This window comes from Coffea eugenioides, unplaced genomic scaffold (genome assembly GCF_003713205.1).
Source record: "Coffea eugenioides isolate CCC68of unplaced genomic scaffold, Ceug_1.0 ScVebR1_1193;HRSCAF=2007, whole genome shotgun sequence".
NCBI classification, from domain to species: Eukaryota; Viridiplantae; Streptophyta; class Magnoliopsida; order Gentianales; family Rubiaceae; genus Coffea; species Coffea eugenioides.
Window position 1 is genome coordinate 136 of NW_020861578.1, and position 23,921 is coordinate 24,056.

At 33.9% G+C, this 23,921-nt stretch overlaps 2 protein-coding genes across 2 annotated transcripts; one reads left to right on the forward strand and one right to left on the reverse strand.

Moving 5' to 3' along the window:
• The first annotated feature begins 2,404 nt into the window (after positions 1–2,404).
• Positions 2,405–6,647, forward strand: LOC113755097. The gene is made up of 7 exons (XM_027299166.1): positions 2,405–2,727; positions 3,513–4,161; positions 4,454–4,609; positions 4,690–4,761; positions 5,361–5,426; positions 5,665–5,703; positions 6,432–6,647. Exons 1-7 carry the CDS (start codon positions 2,405–2,407, stop codon positions 6,594–6,596), a joined length of 1,470 nt encoding a protein of 489 aa, XP_027154967.1. The 3' UTR covers positions 6,597–6,647.
• Positions 6,648–15,027: 8,380 nt separating this feature from the next.
• LOC113755098 (tobamovirus multiplication protein 3) lies at positions 15,028–22,738 on the reverse strand. Its single transcript, XM_027299167.1, has 11 exons — positions 22,434–22,738; positions 21,753–21,843; positions 21,450–21,502; positions 21,258–21,350; positions 21,064–21,135; positions 20,003–20,075; positions 19,870–19,915; positions 17,283–17,346; positions 17,148–17,201; positions 16,751–16,828; positions 15,028–15,518 (listed from the first exon to the last, which is right to left on the reverse strand). Exons 1-11 carry the CDS (start codon positions 22,596–22,598, stop codon positions 15,426–15,428), a joined length of 882 nt encoding a protein of 293 aa, XP_027154968.1. The 5' UTR covers positions 22,599–22,738; the 3' UTR covers positions 15,028–15,425.
• Positions 22,739–23,921: the final 1,183 nt, after the last annotated feature.

Genomic DNA, 23,921 nt, shown 5'->3' on the forward strand with positions numbered 1-23,921 from the left:
CTAAAATTTTAGAGAATATATTCAAAGATAAAAGAATAAGAGATTATTTTATTAGTTGGCTTAGAAATTTTTTTCTTATCTTTTTATTCTAGTTTGTAATTTACCACATAAATTAGATTTCAGAGGCAACCAATAAATCAAAATAAGTTTTCTCTTACATGTTCAAATATTTCTTATAGCTCTAGAAGAAAAAGTGATAATAACTAAAATGCCAACATCCTCCATGTTTTGAAGGCTACTTTAGTTGTAAAAAACAATAAATTAACAAGAAATAAACCTTGGAAAATGGGTTATTGCGAGTGTAAAAAAACTACCTACTTTTTACTCATAGTTCCCCTTCTTTATTTTCTTTTGTATGTGTTCATTCTATATTTTACTTACTCCTCTTTCACCTTTTTTTATTTTTTTTATTTTTCATTCCTCTTTCACTTATTAACCAAGAGTCTTAACTTTATTTGTAAATTTTCATAATGGTTTAGTTCAACGGCAGAAGATTGAGGTCAAGCAGAATTTCACAGGTGCCAATGTGAAAATTACCAATATTGGACATGGAGTATGAGACTATTGAGAAAAAAACATTAAGGAAGTGAAGGACATTATAAGAACAACCAAAAATTTGAAAACTAAAAGTGTTATCAAGCCAAAATTTTAGTTCAATGGCATCATTAATCCGGCAAAATCTTCAGCTGACTCGTGCCACCAACCCTGTGAGACAATGTATCACAGACATGATGAAACCAACATTTTGTCTCAGAGGATTCACAAGTCCAGTTAAGTATTGACCACATTAAGCATCCAGCCACACCATGGATTGTTTTTATTAAGGTAAGGAAAATAGCAAACCCTGTGATTGTGGAAGTTGTAGAAGCTTTTCAACCATTAATCATACTATAGAAATGAGTCAAATAAATGGTTAGCCTAAAAAAAAAATATAACATTATTACTTTTTTTTCTTTTTATTACCCCTGAAATTTAGGTATATCAAGCCCTTATTATATAAACACTTGTACGACTGTATAAAATTTCATGCCATGGCGAGTAACTATTCGAATTCGTGTGTATATTTGTAACTTTCAAAATTAGTGAAATACTTCTATAATTCACAAACTAACCATCCACAAAGACAATTCTTAGTTTTGTACGTTGGTTGGTATAGGAAGTTTCTATTACCAGCTCTTCTATCATCAGCCACGGATTTAAGGGGGGGCTGGTGGGGGCTTAAGCCCCCCCCAAGCCGCCGGAAAACCCCCTATATATAGGGGATTGATTTCTGGCTCCGTCCCTGGGTGGAGTGATGAAATCTGCGGTCTATCTGCGTAACCATTTCTTCTTGTGGTTTGAAGCCCTCTGTGACTCTGAATTTGTTATCATCAAGCTGCAAAACTGCAAGCGAAGGAGGAGAGTCTTCCTGCTGGATTTGTTTCGTACGTATACTTCATGATCCGGTCGTGATGACCACTTATCATCGCCCGCATCGCTTACTTTATGAGAGGATAGCTATAATTATAAATTTGTTTTTTACATTGTTTGATGCTTCACACAAGAAATATAATGATCATAAAATTATTGCATATTACGTTATCTTTCCATCTAACATTGCATAAAGTAAAGTTGGCATATCAAAAGAACTCTTGAAGGCTTAACTTTGAATATTGTCAAGACTGATTTGCGCAACAAAATGGGAGACGAGTGGATGAATGACTGTCTGGTTGTATACATCGAGAAGGATATTTTTGCAACAATTGAAAATGAGCAAATATTGCAGCGTTTTCAACGGATGAAAACTCGCAGAATGCAATTACCTCCTCTTCGTTATTCGAGTGCAACAACTACCAATACTTCAAGTGTTAATCAATAACAAATTTTTGGGTATGTATAATTATATGTTTTTATTATTTTTATAATTATTGATTCTAAATTTTACTTATTAAATATATTTATTTCGTCACAAAAAAAAAATTTTAATACACTTCAGCCCCCTCAAAAATAAATTTCTGGCTCCGTCCCTGTCTATCATGATACATTGACATACTTTGTATTTGGTCACATCAAACCAATCTTTCCAAGTAATATCAAAATGGTTAAAGCATCATTGCTTTTTACCTTAATTTTCTAACTTGTGGAGGGGGAAGGATGAGTTAGCAAGTGGTTTCTTCTTTATCGTCCAAACAACAAATTTTAACCCTAAACAAAAATCATGTGGCCCATCTATCACCTAAAATAATTGCGCACAAACTTAGTGGAAAGCCTTCATGTTGCATATTTTATTGTCTGCCCTAGAATTTCTTCAACCTACTTTGGTACGTCACTACCAACAAGCTAGGCCATAAATTCTAAACTCCAACAAAGGCTATACAAGAAAGAAAGCAAAACCCCAACTACCAGAATTTTCATCAGTGGAGATATGGCTGGAGAATGCACTGAAACAACCCCTTTAGCTACCACTTCCTCTATACATAATTGGTGGCCTCAGCATCATCTTCATGGTTCTTCTGTATCTTCTTGGAGCACCAATAACTATCCTAATTGGCAGTACTCTGAACTTAACAACAATTCTGAGTCCTCTGGAGACGAAAGTGTTTCCATTTCCACATCTTTCACCAATGCTTCTAATCATTCCGGTTTGACTGTCGAATCCTCAAGAATAGTACTGGTTGATGGTGCTTCAGCCCATGAATTCGTTGGAGAAACAGTTCCTGATGGTCACCTCTGGAACCATGTTCTCATGTAAGTTTATGTGTTCAACTATGTGTCTATCACGTCCCTTTGCCATAGCTAGCATCTATTTTTTTTCTTTTGTCTGTGTAAAAATGTTAATTTCGTGGTAGAGCACCAAGTAGCTCGAGATCGATCCTGACAATCGAATCTAGTTTGTTAGATTTCAGTGGCACTAGTTCCAAAAAACAAATTTGTATCAAAGAAAGTAGATAATGTTTCTTTTTCAAAGTTGGCACACTTAGGGGCTGCTGTTCTTTTATTATTATTTTGTCTCTTTAATTTTCTTGTGCTCTCTTCATAAGCACACAAAGTGACTCTATATATCCGAACTTTTTGAAAAAGTTTTATTGCTGGTCAGAATTTTTTTGGAGACAATCAGCTTTGAATGATCCAATTTTTGAGTTGGAATTCCCAAATTTGTTAGGAAATAAATATTACTTAAGCCGTACAAAAGATGAGCAATTAGTGTAGATTACTACACACGCAAGATGTAATTAAAAAAAAAAAAAGAACTTGAAATTTATATAGATCCCAACACCACATTAATGCTTTTATTAGTATATTTTGTGTGAACTGAATTAAAGGGTAAAATAATTATCAGATCCTGTAATTAATTAAAGCAACAAATATGAACTAATATCACTTTGCACCATCCAAATATTCATGCTAAACTTCTTTTTGATCCAAAGTGGGAATTTAATTCTTGGGGTTTTATATATTAACTTTTATTTATTTGGAATGCTTCCTTTCACAAGTCTCAATTGCAACTATAATTGTTCAAATAAATTTTGCAGAGGTGGCGGCAACAACGGAGACTTGCCTAACAGTGAAAATTTTGGAGAACAATTACTCAATGATTTGCCACCAAAGAGCATTTCAAATGGAATGTTTGATCCTGCATGTGACTACACCAAAAAGATTGACAATAGTTGGCTATCCTCAAGTATGGGACCTTTCAACTTTGAGAAACAACTCAATACCCCTAAGTTGTCAAACTTTGTTGGAAACTGGTCTATACCATCCCAAGATGAGCACATGAATCAACAGTTTGAGCCCCGGCAGAGCGATATAGGAACCCTTAACTCCATGATTAAGGAACCCTTTTCTGATCTTGGTCCGGGGAAGCGAAGTATGGATAGAATTATGGGTTCAATCTCATGTTTTGGTCATGATATGAAAATGGTGGAGGAATATGGAAGGTCATTTGACAGTTACAAGGTTGGGGACCCTAATGCTTTGGGTAGCACAATTTTGGGAGATAAGCGCAAATACTCTCTTGAATTGCCAAATATTCGTCCTTGCTCCAATTCAAGAAGTTTAACTGAAGCTCTTTCCCCTGTTGGTCATCTAAGCAGGCCACTGCTTGATACTAACCTATCTAAGCCCATCCTTAAAACCCTAGACTTATCAGGCTTCAAGAAGCAGGTCTTCCAGACTTCTCCAGTAAGTTGATCTCTCTATCTCTTTTGTACTTGAATTTTCTTCATTTTTAATTTAGACACTACGTTCAAAATTGACAGGATTTTGACCTTTTTTGCAAATTTTGTAGCTGTGATAGTTTAGTGCAATTTAAATATTTTTTTATCACTCTTTTTGACAAATATATTTGTGAAATAAAAAGATGATTAAAAAGTATAGAAACCATGTACACAAATGGGTTTGATGTCTACTTGGCTATCTACTGACTTCTTAGTCGCCTCATTTGTTTTCAATCTTTTTCTTTTCAATTACAAAGTTCCCAACTCCAATATCAACAATCAGCACACTTGCAAGAAACAATAGAACGACACAGGCACTGCTGAGTGGAGGAAAGAAGAAAAGATCCGAAGAGAATCCGGAGACAGTCATGAAGAAGGCTAAACAGGAAGGCAGTACAATCTCAACCACAAAGGTACAAGTAAATGTTTATTTGGTCGGGTAAGAGAACTTGGAGTTTAATTCCTTAACACTCACAAACTTGTATTCGTACAGTTGCAGGTTCCAAAAGCAAAGCTGGCAGATAAGATCACTGCCCTCCAACAAATTGTATCACCATTTGGAAAGGTTAGAAACATAATTTACTTAAGATTTACAAGGGGTACAACTCTGTTGAAATTTTGGTTCAAGTTTGTTTTTGTTTTTTTAAATGTTACATTTCAACTATACAGTCCTTAAAATTGTTTAATTGACGTTTAAATTGTTTAATTGGTTCAAGTTTGTTTAAATGGTTTTTATCAATATTCTCAGCAAAAAGTGACACTAGCATTTTTTGGTGGTTAAGTATTAGATCTGCTGTACGAGCTGAATAAATATACTGTTTAGTACCAACATTGTTGTTAACTACAGTCGCAATGTGTAAACTTGTTCCATTTCATTGAGTTCTTGAACGTTTTGAAGCATACTTATTTAGTCAACAACACTTCTCGAGTGTACCATATGCACTGAAGGGATAGCACCCCATTAAAATCTGATTGGAATCCTGATATAGGATTATTTTAAAGCCCAATTGGATATTTTAGGAAAATATATATCTAATAAAAATAGGAATGTCTTCCAAAAATTGAGAACTTACAGCATAGCTAAGTCTTTATGAATCACAAAACATGGAATATTACATGTAATACATCTTCTAAGATAACCTTTTTTTTTCTGTTAATCGTTAGACTGACACAGCATCCGTACTATGGGAAGCAATTGGATATATAAGGTTTCTTCAAGAGCAAATACAGGTAAGACCTCGCCCTTACGGATATTCTGATGCTTTAAAAGAAGAAGATTTTGTGAACTTTACTTATTTTTTAAGCATATTGTTGGAATAATTTTTTTAAAAAAAAAAACTATTAGAATGAATTCATGGTTTCTAGGAGTTAGAAAAAATAAAATGAAGAAAGATGTTCTGTGTTGTATAAATTACGTATTTTTATTTTTTATTAGAATTTTCCTTTAAAACAATGTTGTTCTGTGCAGCTGTTGAGCAGTCCTTATATGAAGGGCAATTCGAGTAAGGTTAGTAAAAGAACCGATTTTAATATTTCGAACTTTCTAAGAAATTTAATTACTGGTTTTCGAATTTTATTTTGTTTATGGGCACTATATTTCATGTGCTTGTTTCATTTTATACGGGAAGTATATACATGATTATTTCTAACAAGACCAATAAACTTTAATTGTCAACAACGATTTTGATAAAGGTATTAGCAATTCTGGTGATTATATTTTGACATATATGCTGAAAAGAATCATATATAAAAAAAAAAAACTAAAAGTGACGTCAAAGAAGAATCCTCTAGTTCTAGAAGTATAAAGAGAACTGCATTTTGTGCTTATAGTCAAGTCAATAAACAGAGTGTAGTTCTAAGTGGAAACGTATTACTTTATCATTAATCTCCATTTTTTTCCCACTTTGGGAAGATTGTGTCTTTTTCTTTTAAAATCTTTTAGACATTTGATAAAGGGCTATTCTTGTCTTTCTATACAAATCAACAAAATAAAAATCTGCATACTGAATTTCTAAGCAACCTTAAGAAAAATAATTTTACACTGAACGCACAGAAATTTCAGTAGGCAGACAAAAGCAAAAAAAAAAAAAAACTAAATTTATGTCACAGGAGTCATAGAACGATGCCAAATGCCCTTTGTTTACATGTATTATGAATATGGGATTAGCTCATCTGAAACTAATATATACCAGAAAAAGCAATAATCTTTGTTCTTTTATATTTATCATTCTGCAGGACCTTTGGGGAGGATTGGACAGAAATGATAGTGGAGAGGCAAAGCTGGATTTAAAGAATCGAGGACTTTGTCTTGTTCCTATTTCAGGCACACCTCAAGCCTGTCGTGAGAACGCTGGTTCTGACTACTTGACTCCAATGTATCGAGGATGTCTATATAGATGAAATGGGACACCATTTATAAAGTGTAGAAGTACTTTTTATTATAATTATGGATTCATGTTTCTTACACTATCAATATATCTATTATCTTAATTTGAATTTGACGCATATGTAGTGTAGCATCTATCTAGATGCAATAATACATACATTGTAAGTATATAAAGGATTTATCTCAAAAATAAGTTGCTAAACGAATTGATAAGTTATAGGGATAATTTCATAAACCTCCTTTAAGGTTTTCGACAATTATAGGATGCTCCCCTTTAATTTTAAAAATTACAGTTGCCTCCCTAATTACTTGAACTACATTCATAACATAATTAGCCGGTTAGGCTAAATTTTTCTGTAAAAATCTTAAATTACCCTTTTTGTAAAACGAAAAAAGAAGGAAAAAAAAAAGATTCTATTGAGTGCTTTCTTCAACTGGCCTACATAGCAAAGAGACTATTACCATTAGGCAACCAAATTTTCTAACCCAATCCAATTTTTCTCCCAAAAACACGCCAGTCCAAGTAATTGTGGCAGCCTAAATCTATTATCTCTTCCTTCTTTACTCCTTCAATCTTGCACCGAAACTTCATCAAAGTTCAACTTTCAATGCTTGCCTACAAGGCAAGAAGTAACATCAATAGATAAACCAATTCCACATCCTATATCCTCTTATCTTTCTCTCTGAATCCACAATCAATTGGCATGCGTACGACCTCCTTTTCTTTCTTTTTAAACCCAATTCTTAATGCCTATTATCCACCTCATAAAGGACCCAACACTTGATCTTTTACAGCACCCCATTCAATCATATATACTCAACCAAAAAAAACTGCTAATGCAGCATCAGTGGTGCTAGGATTTGACCTCAAGAAAGAAAAGAAAATGAACAATCTCCAACCAAATCCGCCCACAATCAACATGACCCAAAATTTGAGAGAGAGGGAGAGAGGGAGAGACGCAGAGGGAAGATAATAAAGGAGAGGGAAAGAGAGCAATGGAGTCAAGAAAGACACTAGTAAACACCAAAAGATTAGAGGTAGAGGGATGGTGGAAGGAAGTTTGACATAGAAGAAGGGAAGAAGGGAGGGGACGCAAGAGGAGGAGCTGGGAGGGCATGAGGAGGGAGAGAGCGGCATGTAAGAGAAAGAATTAGTTTTTATTTTGATTCGTCAGTTTTCATTTTTAGTAAATGTTGCTAGGTATTTTTGGAGGTGTAGTAGAGTACTTTTGCACCAATAAGAGAGGTGTGTGTAATTTTAAAAAATTAGAAGGAAACTTCGTGAAATTGTGAAATTGTCAGATACGTCAAGGGAGGTTTCTGAGATTATCCCCAAGTTATATTTACCATGCACGCCAAACTATTTGAAAGCAAGGTAGATAGCTTTAAATGGTTGCTTAAGCATCTGCCACATATAGGAGTGCTTCCCCATTTTATAGATGGTTGTTTTGAGTATTGTGAGGAAAGAAAAATCCTAAAACAAGGTTATGTTGAAAAGTTCTGTGACTAATCTTTCCTTGTTATTTAGCAGAAATAGCCCCATGTGAACTGATATTGTGCGCACAACACAAGCAGATTAAATATATAGATAATTAAATTTTGGCCAAAGAGGGACACACAGTGGAAATGTGGTCTATTTTCATCAGATTTCTTTCTGAAGGACCATTTCATCCCGGGAACAAATTGTTTTGTTGGTTTTGAGATGTGAGCTCGTTTGGCACAGGAGTCGTTATATCCAGAAATTAAAGAATGACAATTTACAAAACTAAATAATTTACGGGCAAGTTGAGCACCATGTAGAACTTAAATTTCCTTCCTAAGCTGTTGGTTGAGTCTTTATACTTGTGTGCAAGTGTTCAAGCCCACACCCTTCTAATTTAGACGAGTCTTTTCCATATAATTCCTTAAGCAACCGAATTAGGCTCTTCCTTTTCATTATAATTTGACTTTTGCAAACTGAATTAGCAAAACAGTCCAATGAGAAATGCTTTATGGAGTGCTTTGTTATTTATATTCCAACAAGATTGAGATTGATTAGTGCATTTGGACAACTATTAATTAGCATATTTAGGAAGTTAGACACATTTTAAAATATTAGTTTGGCACTTAAATTGACTTCTTAAACATGATATTTTTATAAAGATGGCATACAGTTAATAAATTTTCATTGAAATGTTTGCTTGGGAAGTAAGTTTTGCCTCATTAATAGGCTTCTTTCTTCTAATGTTTCCTTTTGTCTCTCTATGTATTCAAGGCATACAAATAAAGGTATATATATATATATTTGTACAATAATCAGAAAAATCTCTTACTTCTTCCTGTTAATTGAAGACTATTATTGTAAATTGAACGGTGGATCCTTGGTTACATCTCTAGTAAATTCAACTTTTTTTTAAAAATAAGTATTTTATTAGAGTTTCCCCTTATAAATAGACGAATCTCCCTGCTACCAAACCCAAATTCAAGAAAAATATCACATGCTATCAAGCAACTGGTACGAGTGCACCATCTCCTGTCCATGCGAATTTCCCCTCGCATCTGTCTTGGAATTGCCCTTTCCTGATTGTTCTACTACAATAAACGGAGCCTAGGCCAGTTACGCAGACGGTTTTTTAAGAAATCGGAGAGAGGGAAGACCTAATTTATTTAACCTGACTGCCCCTCTTGCCAGCTGTGGCAGGCAACTTGATTGATAATAAACCCTAATCGGTTCAAGTGTGAAAGAAACGTACAAAAAAAAAAACTTCCTTGAGTCTTATCAAAAAAACGTTGTGAAAGAACAAACAATATAAACTTTTCCACACTTATCAGAGCACAAAAAATAAATAAACAAATAAATAAACTTTGTGTGTTGGCTCACATGACACATACAAACACAACATATTTGGACACAAACAGCAAATAAATGCATATTAGTTGTAATTAGACATCAACATGTTTTATTATGCTTAGGTTTATTTTTCTTTATCCACTTTATATTATGAATTCAATTAACTTAAGAGACGATTTTGGAGAGGAAAAAAATTAACGCACCATTAGGTTTTAGAATTAAAATTAAGTTTATAATATGTGTCATTGCACTAATATTTTTAAACTTCATTTATGGGCTTGATAATTTGTATATTTCTCATATAGCAGGAACATAGGAAAAAAAAAATACGAGCTATAAGATTTACATGTTTGACAGAAATGAGGTTGCATATACGAGTACTCTAAGATGTTGAACAACTTCATGGAACGAACAAGGGGAATGTGTTTTTTTTTTTAGTTCCTTTCTTCTGTGCCACCTAATCCATGCCTCCCCCAAGAGAATGTTGAATAAGTAAAAAAAATCAAAACCACACAAAATAAGAATTTACTGAACCAAAAAAGGGGGACAAGATTTAGCAACATTCTGTAATAAGACTTCACTGAGAAATAAAATATTTTAAGTGTTTATTCAAGTTAAAAGGAATAAAATTCTAGACCATGCATAACCAAATTGTTCGTATGTCAAATATCTAATTGTGTCTTGACGTAAAATGGGGAAAAAAGGTATATCAGGGAAGATCCAATACCTAAGAATTAAAGGCTTTTCATCGTAATGCTGTTTAGATGGTTTAATAGTATTATAGCGAAACAAGATTAGTTTTAAGTATTCTCAACAAATTTGCAATATCATCTTTATTAAATTTTTAGGAGACTATGATGATTCAAGTACATATGCTTAAATTAGACAACCTTTATATACGTGCATTATAGTAATAATTTAACGATTAAGTTTGATATTGATGTCTAATTTTTTTGACTTGAAATTATGTACTATCTACGTTATCTATACCATTAATCTTCTACACGAATGCTTGTATTTTGAAGTTAGACCACCACGCATGTATACTTCGTAGTGAGATCTTCATTGACATGAAAGACTTCAAATATTCAATGATGGTTCTTGAATACCTATTTGCTTTAGAAATAAAAAATAAACAAAGATTTCGAGTACTAATGATTTTTTGACATATACAACATAATGTTGTAAATGTACAAATGAGATGGGAAAGCTGTTTCATTTGAAGTGGTCAGCATATTCATATTGAATCACCCAAGGAGCTATTGGCAAAATCAATTTTACTGCCTAATATTAAATTTAATTTTTGTTAAACGTCTTGATTTTATCATTGATTTCTCATCAAAAGATTTTATAACTTTAAAAAAATGTGAATTATCAAATAACCATTAATTAAAAATATTTGAATCTTGTATGTCATAGTCCTCATGTATTCTACTGGACAAGAAAGAGAACGTGTTTGGAAGTGTGATTATGTTTAAACATAGCCTCCACATGCATTCTACCACGTGCCGTATGCGGCGTCACCTCACACTTCTACAAATTTATAATTCTTTCATATCCTTCATAAGAAAGCTTCAAAAACACATTTGAAATTATATCAAAATTTTATAAGTACTATAGAATTTAAGCGGGGCAGTGGAGCCTGCGCCCCAATGTGCCCACTTGGATCCGCCACTGGCAATATAAGGCCTCACACTTCTACAAATATGCCTACTTGGGTGGAAATGATTTTTCTTCCATACTTTTGTCTCACTTAAACATTCTATATCAACCCTAAAAAAATTTGGCATTGTGTTGATAGAATAAAAGGCAGCTCTGTGTGCTATGTCTACTTTGGCATCGTATTGACAAAAACAGGTAGCTCTTGTTGCTGTAACTGTGAGTTCTTGCGTCAAAAAAGGCAAATCTAAAAAACATGGAGATCAAGCTGTACATAGTCTTAGAGGATTAGTCTAGTGGAAAGGTTGAGATATCTCTAAGTTAAAAAAAAAAAAAAAGGAGATTGCATTGAAAACGAATGATCAATGTCCTTTAAGCAAGAACAAATGACAATAAAATTGCTTTAAGTCAAATTTTGTTAGGTAGTTTCTTCCCTTAAATATAAATGATACATTCGGGTGCAGAACCCATTAATTATGCATATTGTGTGATTTGGGTGGGTAGCCAGTTGTCTAGTTACTTGGAAATGATCAATCATGCAGATCTGCCGCTTTGAGTTAATCAGTGTCAAATATTCTATTGAAGTATAAGTAAATCAAAGAAGAATATCATTATCAGTAAAATCTATACGGATATGTTTAACTGAATTTTGCTTTATTATTGGCAAGAAGGAAAAACAATTACTCGTACTACATCAAAACGTATGCTCACAAGTATTGGCATTTTTAGATGAACTGTTGTTAATTTGCATACCCATCGCTTTTAGTGGAACAATCAATCAGTTAACAAGTTCAAACATTTGTTCATTGTGTTGTGTATAAGTCAATTGATAATGTAGCATGTTAGTTTTCTTACTTTTGTTCATTATGTATAAGTTTTATTGCTGCCTGTTACATGTCAAAAGCCTTTGATTTTCTTTACAATATTATAGGAGGTACTTTTTTATGATATTTACTTGGAAAAATTAGAAGGAAAAAACACCAAGTCTTCAGGCTTGTTTGCTTAGTTTAACAAATTTAAAATGATGTTCAAGTGTGGCTTTTTTATGTACCAAATCGAATTTAGACAAATTTTTATTGAGTCGAGCATGAACTTTACATGTAAATTTCAGATTTTATGCTAATCAAGCAAAACTAGAATTACGACACATAGAATGTTGATCGTGTTTAGTTTTAGTAGTTGGCAAACTAAACTCAAACGAGCTACTGTCAAGTTGTGTTCAATTTGAGTGTTGAGTACCTTGGTTAATCTTTTAATTTTGTTGAAAAATATTCTAAGTTTTTCTTATTATTTTTTAGATTTGACCTTTGATGAATGTAGACTCAGAATCTGCTTCAACAACATGGACTTAAATTAGGGAAGGACAAAACAGTACAAAAAGTGTTGCCCTATAGACTTAAATTAGGGAACGACAAAACAGTATAAAAAGTGTTGCCCTATAGCTTATATGGATGGTTGATCGTAAAACCCAAGCATTTTATATTAGCACTTTCAAAGAAGTTTCAACCATTTGAATTAGTGGCAGAGCCAGCATATTTTTATAGTAGGGGCACAAAACAAAATAAATTCGTTTTAATTCTACTAATATAACATGACAATAACATCGGCTAGTAATAGCAAGTAGATAGATATAAAGTATGTATTTAATAACATAACATGGTGCAAAAATCTCACTAATATGTTACAAATTATCAAAGTAGAATAATTTCGTATTAGGAAACTCACTAGTGGATGAACCCATACTAATAGCGTTGGACTTGTACTTGTTGTCATCATAAGAGTGGTGAATTGTGATTTTTTACTTGATTTGTTTACGAAAAAGTTATTATCAGATTATTTATGAGCACATATATATATTTATTTTATCTGTATAAAAATTATTAGGGCATGAAGATCACTGGCTTTGGTAGTGAAGAGAATGACAAAGGAATTGCATCCGAAGTTCAGGGGGAAAAATGAAAAGCTTTCTAATGAAAAGCTTTTTTTTGGAAAGCCTAAGAACAATTGCGATGGTAAAAGAACAAAGAAAATTAATTGATGAACAATATCGTCATTTTGCACTAAACAGAGAAATGACCAGTGTTCGAGACTTTTTTGTGAGTGTCAATATCATTTGCCTAAACTTATTGTAGATCACCTAATGTTGATCTAAATGATGGTTTGTATGCTTAAAACTCTTCCAATGGACTCAGCTTTGGAAGATTTTAATTTGAAATAAGCCGCACTTGAGCCATCATCAATCGCAACGATCACTTGTCTTTTGAACAAGGGCCTGCGCTAGGAGTGGCTTGACTGATTTTCACTCAGAATCTTACTTCAAAGTCTCTTGTTCGAGTTCCAGTTGTTACCATCCTGGGTATTGGTCCGGCCCACTCTACCTAGCCGCTGCTGCTGTGGGATTAGTTGAGTGTAGACCCGAATGCCTACAGTGATAACCAAAAAAAAAAAAAAACTCTTTTAACATGGAAATTGATTGACTAAGATTCTGTTTGATAATACTGAATCTGAATAATGAAACAATTAATTTACTGAATTTTAAGCACTGAAAAGAAATATATGAATGTCTGAATTTTAATGCTAAACCTATTTATACTGTTTGATAAACATTTATAACTGAATGCTTAATAAGTTAAATTTGACAATTTTGCCCTCATATCTTTTCATCCAAAAAAGAAATAGAACCTATGTTTTAATTAGCTAAAAATGTTAAGTATGAAAATGATAATATTTATTTTTAAATCAAATTAATATAAAAGATGAATTATATTATATAAGGAGTATGGAGAAGGAGTGAAAGTAATTCAAAAGGGAGAAAAGAGAAATAGAAAATTATTAGATAGAGAATATTAGGTTGTTTAATTATATAAGAATTTTGAACATAATTAATAAACAAGGGTAGATTTGGTAGATAAAATAAGGTAGTTGAAGTAATTCTATTGATTCTTATCAGAATTAAGCATTCAGCTAGGATTCGTGTGCTGAAAAAAAATACACACAAGTTCAGCACTACTTAACAAGTTCAGCAAATGAATTTTCATTTATTAAACACTCAAAACATCTGAATGTTTGAAAAAATTCAGATTCAGCACTTTTTTATATTATCAAACAGACCTTAAGCATATAGACTGAAAATCTCATAATTTTCTGTGGACTCGGTGTTTGGCCAACAAAATTAGTCCAGCATAGTGTTATAGATGGATGCAATCAATATTTGGAGAAAATCTCCTAATTAACTGATACAGCAGTCACATTTGCAATCACGGTCAATTGGATTGCACATTTGCATTTGTTCAAACCTCTTCTTATCTGATGACTTAAATGTTCAAAACTCCCACTTTTTCAAACTTATGAAATTACTAGTAGTTTTTTTAATTACTAGTAGTTAAGAAAACAAGACCAGCTCAATGAAGAATGGCAGTTAGACACCAACAATTCAACTTCTCCAGCACCAAAATAGCCGACTCATCATAGCTCAAATATGTCTTCACCAAGCCAAAGAGCTACCAACCATCCATTCCACCTAAGAGCAAAACTTCTGTACCACAGAGCCTATAATGTATTTTTCTTTGAACGGCATCTCAACCGGACAAAGCTCAGCCGCAGAGTAAACAGGTACACATTTCTTTCTACCTTTTATTTTGAAACGCTTTTTTCTGATAATATTCATCAAATCTCATGTATGAGCTGCTTTCTTGTGTTAATCACACAACCGGATGAGAAGTATCATCTGGGAAGAACTTTATTTTTCTTCCCCCTTTTTTCTTGACTAGTTAATCGCTGCTTCGTGTTTTTCCCCCCTTTTTTCTTGATTTAGTTAATCGCTGCTTTCCTTTTGTTTTGCTTTGCATAATAACTATACATTCACTTGAGGGGCCTGAAAACAAATTAACAATTTCTGAAGTATAGGAGCCGGGCAAAGTGCAGCCTGAAAAGCAAACCATAACGATGCACAGAGGTTCATTTTTTGAAAAATTGATATCGAGCCAAATCATTTCTAGCAATAATATAAGTGCTGTTTACAATTATCATTCATAAAGCTGCACCAAAATAATGAAAGAAAAAAAAAAAAAACAGTAAGTAGTGATCACGTCCATAGGCACAACAGCAAGATGATTGCACTGCCAAATCACAACATATATAACTTGCCCCAGTAGCTACCAGTTCAAAACAGATCTACAATCTGCTAAGTAAGAAGAGAGGCCAGTATTTCAGAATTACTAACCATCCCAAACTTCATACACATGATCATTTTGCAACCCTTTTGCTTTCACATCTTTGAGCCAGAAAGTACCACGAGTCAACTGCACTACCGGATTTCATCCATTTGTTTCAACTGTTTATCAGGTCTCTTCCGTTAGCGGATAGGATGATACTGTGTAATCCCACGTTTTGGGGGTAACTTCCTCAAAATGAAAAGAACAAGCGAAGAAGGCACTATTTCCACTAACTGTATAGCAAAAACAAAAAAGAATAATAGTCATTGCCAAAAAAAAAAATTTCTAGAATTACAAACAAAAAACAAGCAGATAAAATACCAAAAGAACACCAAAATACACCTATAGCAAAAATCTTTTGCCCGTTATGAAAAACATTGTTCAAGACTATTCAGCACTATAACACAGAATCGTCTCAAATATTCTTAATGACTAGTTTGTGAGCTTAGAACAGAAAGGTAAGGATGAGAAACCTAAAATTATGAGAGAAAAGAAAAGAAAAGAGAATAGAAGTGAATCTAATGTTGTTTGGGAGTTTTGAAAAGAAATGGAATGATTTTGGGCACATAAGTCAATACAAATTCATGCAATAGCTGGGTATTTAAAGAGTATTAGTAGGCTTTCAACGAGTTTCTTTCATTTTCTGCACTGAATTTGGTCGGAAAAATTTTTTAAACTGTAGGCACAGGTTTTATCCTTCCGTTCCGTTCCTTTCTTTTCTATCTCATGAAAATCTCCCGAACATCTAACAAGTCAACTTTTCCTCCTTTCTTATCTTTTCTGTTCAAATCTTTCCATCCAAACAAGCTAGCTATAAGAAAGCAATCTAATCAATTAACACTAAATTTTTATATTTGTAGGAATTATTAGCAACAATATTTCATGCCCAATATTAAAGGCATTATTCAATATTATGCAATAACAATAATTGAGAGCAATCTCCTAATATTCTCAAGAAAGGAACATTATCAATCATTGTATTTTTATATTTATAGGATTATTCTCAAAGGCATATAGTTCAAGACCAAGAAACATCTATATTTTCTTAAAACTAATAGTGACAAGATTTAATCACCAGAAAAACTTAGTTAAGCCACAACAAAGAAAATCACAAACTGAACTCCAATTACTTTTCCAGTATTTGTTATTCATAGAATTCAAACATTTTTAGATATGAAAATTATCAAATTCCATATAATCGTATAAATTCAGATAAGAACTGCATAGCATTTAGCGATATGCCTAATTTAAAAATCAGGTGCCAAATTGGTAAGACGTGATAAAAGCAACCATTTACTTTCACAACCAACAAGCAAATTTAGAAAAATACAAGTTCTGAATAAGTTAAAAAGCTTAAGCAGGAGAAATGCTACTGGCATTTACTTGACAACACACAGGAGTTCAAAATACAGACACAAACACAAGTGCAAAACATCAATCACTCCAGCTATGGACGGAGACTTACGAGGTAATAAATGAAGTTCAGAATTGGATGATCCAAAACATCAAGATCTGCAGCCTCATCAAATGCATCAAAACACATCTGTAGTACCCAACAAGGCAATAGGAGATGTTATATGAATATAGAAACATAGACCAACACCAGGATTGCACCAATTAGACTGCTTCAGTAATTGAACAAAACAATTAAAAAACTGTAAGTGGTTCAACAGTGAAAAATATCATAGGACTAATACCAGAATAAAATGATCCTGGGACTAAGAAATTATTCAGGGAGCTTATTCCTTTAAGTACTAAGAATTTGTTCACCACATTACACAATCCAAAATCATGTCATAGGAGTTCATGAAACCATGACTCATCTTAGCTGTTTAGAATTGTAAGTTATAGAGTGGACTTACCATGATACATCTGATGAGGAAACAGGAAAAGCATATAGTGGTTACATAGCCAACCTGAATGAATGAGATTAAATGTAGCATTTAGTAACCAAAACATAGGAAGTACCAGAACAAACAAATTTCCTGATGACCTACCTCCTGTAACTTTTTACGCCTGCCCTTTGATTCAACAGGGAACCGCTGCAACATTAAAAAGAGCCTGCATGAAGAAGAAAGTTCAGGGTTCAATGCAAATGAAAGGTCCAATACAAATAAAATAAAATGGAATCTCACGTGAATAATCAATGCATTCTGAAATACAAAATACTAGGGCCTACAATCAGAGACAACCCCATCCCACCTTTGCATAAAATTAATTCTCTCCAACAGTTATCAAAGAAAAACCATCAATCTAAAATATCAGAAAGAAAATCAGAGACAATCCCATCCCACCTATGTATCAGTAAGAAAATCTGAAAATCCACCAATCTAAAATATCAGTTTTAACAAACTTTTATCAAAAATTGCAGCTGACCCCTCCATTTCTACAATTTGGAAAGTATCAGATACCTATTTCAACCAAAACATGCATTACAAAATCTTCATCCGAGTACAGGGAAAAAACACAGCATGTCGGACACAATACTTGTAAAAATTTAGAAAAAAAAAAAGGTAGAGAATGGAAAGAGGGGGAAAGTGATGAAGGATAAAGCTCCAGAAGCCAATGTCTGCAGATATATTAGCGATTCAGTCCAACTGTTCAAGGCTGATATTTAAAGACAAAATATCAATTGGGTAGGGTTTAGACAATTAAAAGATGACATTGTTTGGTGTTATCTGGCTCTATGGTTGGAATCACTCTGAAGAGCAGCCAAAAGAGTTTTTAAAGCTGAAATCAAGAATAAAGGTTCAACTGATACTTCAATAATGAATGAGAGCACTGATTATCGAAAAGTCGAAAGCAAGGATATGGATGACAAGAAAGCTTAAGAGAAAAGTAGGGAGATATCAATTAAAAAAAAAGTCGAGATTCGTCCAAAAATTAGCGCTCCTCCAAGATGTTAATCATTATGTATCAGGAACCAAGAAAAAGCAGACAAACAGTCAACTACCAAAATTGACCTGCTATCATTCACATAATGAAGAGGGAAGAGTGTGCCAGTGAAAATAATATCAGATGGAGATCCTGTTAAAGCTTAATACAGACAATTTCAACCCTTATGATCATGACATGCAACCTCTATGCTCAATCTAGGTAAGAGAAGAGCAGCATTAAATTAATCACTGCCAAAAGGATTAATCAGCTAGTAACTTTGGATGCCACATTACCTACACTCCGCAATTTGATAAACTGAATTGCAAACTAAGCCTTTCAGAGGTATCTACTGAAACAGTCCTTTTGAAAACACATCTCTCTCTCCTTTCACTCCCACTCCCCGGCAGCCCCTCTTGTCACCAATTAAGAACCACCTTTCACCCATATATAAATTGCATGATATAAATTGCATGAAGCTTTTGAAGTAGTTGCCTCTTCTTATCATTAACAATTGGATGCACCACATGTGTGCCACTTCTACTTGCTTTAAGGTTCTTTATCTCTTTGGCATTTGCAAGCATGTCACAACACATTGAATGACTTTGTTGCTGTACCAACAAAATTACCTTAACACCTGAGCTCAAATCTTTATCCATGGATAATCCTGAGATTCCTCCATGGAATGCCAGTTTCATCTTATAGAACTTGGAACCAAGTTAAATGCCCATTTTATTCACACTTCCCCAATAAAGATTATTTTCCATCAATTATTCTTAACTTTATATTGTGTTCAGCCATCTAAATCAAGTATCCATCCCCGCACAATGACCTGTCCAACAACCCGCATGATTCTCACCTTCCACAACAAAATTTTCCACCCAGCAATCTGGTATGAGCTGATGTGTAAGGGATCAAACTCTTCCACAATTTTAGTCATAATTTGCTCATGGAAAAGCAGTCCAAGATGAACATACTCACGTCATTGACTACAAGACTTATAAGTGGTAGATCTAAACTGTCTCCTAGGCTACACAATGACATATTCAGAGTCACAACTGACACCATGACAAAACAAGTATCAGATTCCAAATAGCTAAAACCATGGCATAAGACACGGAGCCTAATCTAAGGGGGAAAAATAAAAACATATGCAAAAGCCAATTATATAATAGCAAAAGTCCAGATATGAAACAATAACAATAATGTTCCACACCATAAAATAATAATAATAATAATGTTCCACAATAGACAAAACACACAGTTGAATTCACACTTGAAATGTTGAAAGTAAGGCCTTTGGGCTTCTTGATATATTGAGACACCAGAATGAAGTTGTTTATCATACTTCTCTGGGTAAGATAATGATAATGATAATAATAATAACAACAACAACAACAACAAAAAGATGTTTTTTCTGGGGGAAGCAACTAAGACAACTTATTTTACTTTGCAAAATGAACAAACACTTGTCAATGTGAATACCTAACACTTGTACAAACATGAAACTCAAGCAGATGCTAGCTCAACATGAATGCTAGCTGAGTTGCATCCTCTCACTTTAGACAAACACTTGCAGATATGGATAAGGATCAGTCACCAAAACAGACAATTTATACGTGAATGCTAGCTGAGTTGCATGCATTCACTTTGGACAAACACTCACAGATATGGGATAGGAATCAATCACCAAAACAGACAATTATATACCTTCCGCCATACACAAGAAACCCCAGAGCGGCAAACAAAGATACGCCTAGCAAAACACAAATTACCATATTGAAGAAGTTAGTTTTGATAACACAGAAGCTCCCATTTCAACTTAAAGATAAATTACAAAAACCTGCAAAGAACATCTTAGACAAGATGATCAGAACTCGGACAGGCTTCCACCATATGATAAGCCACAAGATGATCTGCAAGAATTTGAAAAAATAGTCAGTGAAATAATCTGAGACATACTAGCCAATAACATTTTTTGAGGAAAATACAGTGGAATGCTATAACTAACAAGCTCAGAATTAGTGTGGAACACCTTGTCCTTAGCCAGCAATAGATGCAAATTTTATAGTTGATAACCATATTCTACCTTTTATAACTTGATTCTTATGTTAGACTCTATACACTATTGGGAATCAATCACCTGTTGTCTGCTTCAATTTTACCACACCCTTGGACAAAGCATCGTACACAAAAATTTCAAGATAAACATATACACTTCATTAATAAGTTCAAGAATACCAAGTTACTGAATCTCCACTACTACAATATGAATTCTCCTACAAACTGAAAATTGAAAACCAAAATAACTATCAACCTCTTATCCAGAGAAAAATTCATATATAGAACCCACATCAAACTTAATGATGCATTCTGCCTTCCATGATCAGAAGTTCAGAATGTTAGTACACAGGACTTGGAATGTGTAATTAGGTGGAAAACATGTTTAAGATCATGTTTTCTTAAAGTCAAATTAGAAGACCCAAATATGTAATAGAATAGCACATAGGCATGAAAAGACACCACAAAGGACTGCTCAGGTAGATTTCAGTAATGCATATTTTTCACAAGCAGAGCAGCCTACGAACATACCAGTGACGAGTAGGACATTAGTAAGTCAACAGAATCAGGTAGTTCTTATCAAGTTCAGATTTTGCTCATAATTTTGTCAGTCGCATAAAGTAAATCAACAGAATTTAATTTCTGCAAAATATGAATTCCCGGACACCTCAAGGTTATAAAAATAATTATCAAGGTGGGAGAAAATAAGCAATAAACCAAAAGTGGAAGTTAGATGATGAACTACAAGCAATATAGTGATGAAACAGAACATATCCTCACATACCAATATGCTAGCTAAAATCTTCAGCTTTCATAAACATAAAAAGGGATATAAATTTTCACCTGAACAACATACACCACCCCATTTATGGTGAAGAAACTAGGTCTCAAACCATCAGTAGATACAGCACGCGCCTACCGAAATTCCATGCCAGAAGCTCATCATCAGACAGTCTTAACCACATACTGCTCAAATTAAAAGAAGAAATTCAACAGAAAAAGAAATTCATAATTCCACGGAAACGAAAATCACTAACCTGGTAGTATATTTCAGCCCAGAACAGTACTAGAAGTGCATAGGTTGTAAAGAACAGAAGACTTGGCATATCAAGCAAAATATGTTGTACAATCTGGCAAACACGAGTTCATGAGATGAACAGGACACAGGAGTAAGAAACAACTCAACAAAGGTAGGCAGACAAGATAAGATTCCCATGTTGGATTCTAACCTCTGGGTGCAAACTTTGAACGTCCCGACGAAAAACAAAAACCAAGCATCGAACTGAACAGTGGAAAATACAAATTCAATACACAAAGCAACTAGAGAAATTGGTAAAACGGAATTGCAAACAAACACAGATATTGCATGACGATAATGCCACAGAGAGGAACATTTTCATAACAGAAAAGAGAGAGCCAAAAAGAATAAACAATTGTGCATTGTTTTACCATAACAAGGATATCAAACCATTCATGCGAAATGCACATGCTACTTATTCAGGGAACGATAGAGAATGGTACAAATGACGAACCCCCATTGACGAAGAAATTGAGGAAGTGGAAGACTTTCTGAGTGGTCCAACCATACTCAGGTACTCTCAGTTGAATACGAACCAATTGCACCTACAATGACCAAGATCACAATATCATCTAAGAATCCACCAATAGTCAAATGTACACATAAATTGCAAATCACACTATTTCCGGGTAATAAAAACAATGCATTTACGTTACCGGCACCAAAACAAAGTGCATTATGTCCTCTTTTAAGTAGTTTGAATGCAAAATGATGACCCGCATAAAAAAATTTCTAATTCAGAAACAACAACCTCAAGTCTACATTATACATACCATAAATCCCAAAGCAATATAAATTATCATAAACCCAACAGAAATTTTCTCAAATCCACGTTGTAAATTAGCCAATACCAACTCACGCATCTCAATCACATTCAAATTCTTCAGCAGAAATACATTAAAAAAATCCACAATCTTAACACACAAGAATAGACAGCGAATCGAATGAAACAGAAAATTAATCAATAAAAAAAAAAAAACCCTCGTTCACAAATCCCCAAAAGCTGAGAGAATATATACCAAAAAACTAACAAGAATCCGACTGAGATTAACAATCAAATCTCAATTTCTCGCTAAATCCAATACAAATTGTAGGATTAATTAACCAAAAACGAAAAAGGAAGAGGCAAAATTACAAGAGCAACGACGGCCACGATTCCGTAAAGAGCAGCAAGAACATGGAAAGTACGGTCTTGCCAAGTAGGCGATTCGTTAATTTGGTCCCACCAACTCATCGCATCTGTAAGGCTGTGCGCCACTGTCACCACTGGTGGCCCCACCATCTCCATCGTTCGCACCATCGCCGGAGAATCCAAAATACTATCAAAATCAAATAAACGATTAATCAAAGAAATAAAAGAATCGCTGATCTTCTCCTGTATATTTTCTCTTCTTATTTTTTCCTCTTATTTTGGGGAATTTTTCTATTTATTTTTTTTTTTTTAATTTTTTTTGGAGGGCGGGGGTTGATTTGCGGTAACGGCCGGCGAGAGCAAGGAGACGATATAAAGTAAAGAATTTTGGAGTTTTATAAATTATGGCGTGGCGCGTGGACGCGTGGTTTAGAGTTGAGGATTCTAGAGGACGGTGTAGTGAGTGTCTTCCACGCGCGTTGTTGGGTATATCCACGTGGACGAGGATGTAGCTGAGTTTGCTTTTGGCTCTTGTTTCATTAACTTTCCACGAACGGGGGAACCAAAAAAATACGTACTTCACAAAAATGCGTGACCCTTCACCAAAAAACGTGAATGTTCTACCGGGATTTGGATTAGGAGGAGGTCCTTTCCTTTTTTGTTGGATTATCTTTCTTCAACTTTGTTTCATACTCCCTCCGTCCCACTTTGATAGTCTTGTTTTCCTTTTTCGTCTGTCCCAAATTGTAGTCCACTTTCCCATTAAGAAATGTAGTAATCTTTCAAATTGTCTAAAATACCCTTATTAAATATCTTGTTATTAATACATTGTTATTAAATACTAACCCACTACATTGAATACATTGAGCTTTTCCAATACTAACCCATTAGCTGTAACTGATATTAATTGGCACTCTTCGTGATTAGCATAAGGGTATTTTAGGAAATTATTAATCTAAATTTATGTTTCCAACCAAATTAATTACACTTTTCTTAATCTGTGTGAAAAAAAAGCCAAAACTAACAAAACGGGACGGAGGGAGTATTTTTTATCCGAGTAAAAGCTTTCCTCGCGATGCGCGAGATGCAGGTACCTGTGCATGATTATTTGCCATATTATTCTATTTCGACTGAGTTAGAAGTTCATGTGTGTATGGTATGATTCAAGATCTGATTTATTTTGTAGTATCCTTTGGTTTAGAAGCTTTATTAAGTTTGAGGGAATCTTCCAGTATATTTATTAAGCTCGGAGGAGGCCTTTGGATACCTCAATTATTTCAAATAATATTTTGCTTGCATCACAAACACATTTTCCAACCTACCTTTTTATATTCCCAATCACCTTTTTATCTCACATACATCACATCACAAAAAGTGCTACAGTAATTATTTCAAATAATATTTCAAATAATACACTATCCAAACATAAGTCTACGTGGGAATGCAAGAAGTTTCAATTGATTTTCAATTGCTGACGTGGCACTCTTCCAT

Bases quoted from the DNA above. Each gene is read 5' to 3' on its own strand.
- LOC113755097 (XM_027299166.1), top strand. From the start codon at position 2,405: ATGGCTGGAGAATGCACTGAAACAACCCCTTTAGCTACCACTTCCTCT. The intron at 5,427-5,664 runs GTAAGACCTCGC...TGTTCTGTGCAG, and splicing joins TTCTTCAAGAGCAAATACAG to CTGTTGAGCAGTCCTTATAT. The intron at 5,704-6,431 runs GTTAGTAAAAGA...ATCATTCTGCAG, and splicing joins TGAAGGGCAATTCGAGTAAG to GACCTTTGGGGAGGATTGGA.
- LOC113755098 (XM_027299167.1), bottom strand. From the start codon at position 22,598: ATGGTGCGAACGATGGAGATGGTGGGGCCACCAGTGGTGACAGTGGCG. The intron at 17,347-19,869 runs GTATATAATTGT...TTCTTCATGCAG, and splicing joins TTTCTTGTGTATGGCGGAAG to GCTCTTTTTAATGTTGCAGC. The intron at 16,829-17,147 runs GTAAGTCCACTC...TGGGTACTACAG, and splicing joins TCCTCATCAGATGTATCATG to ATGTGTTTTGATGCATTTGA.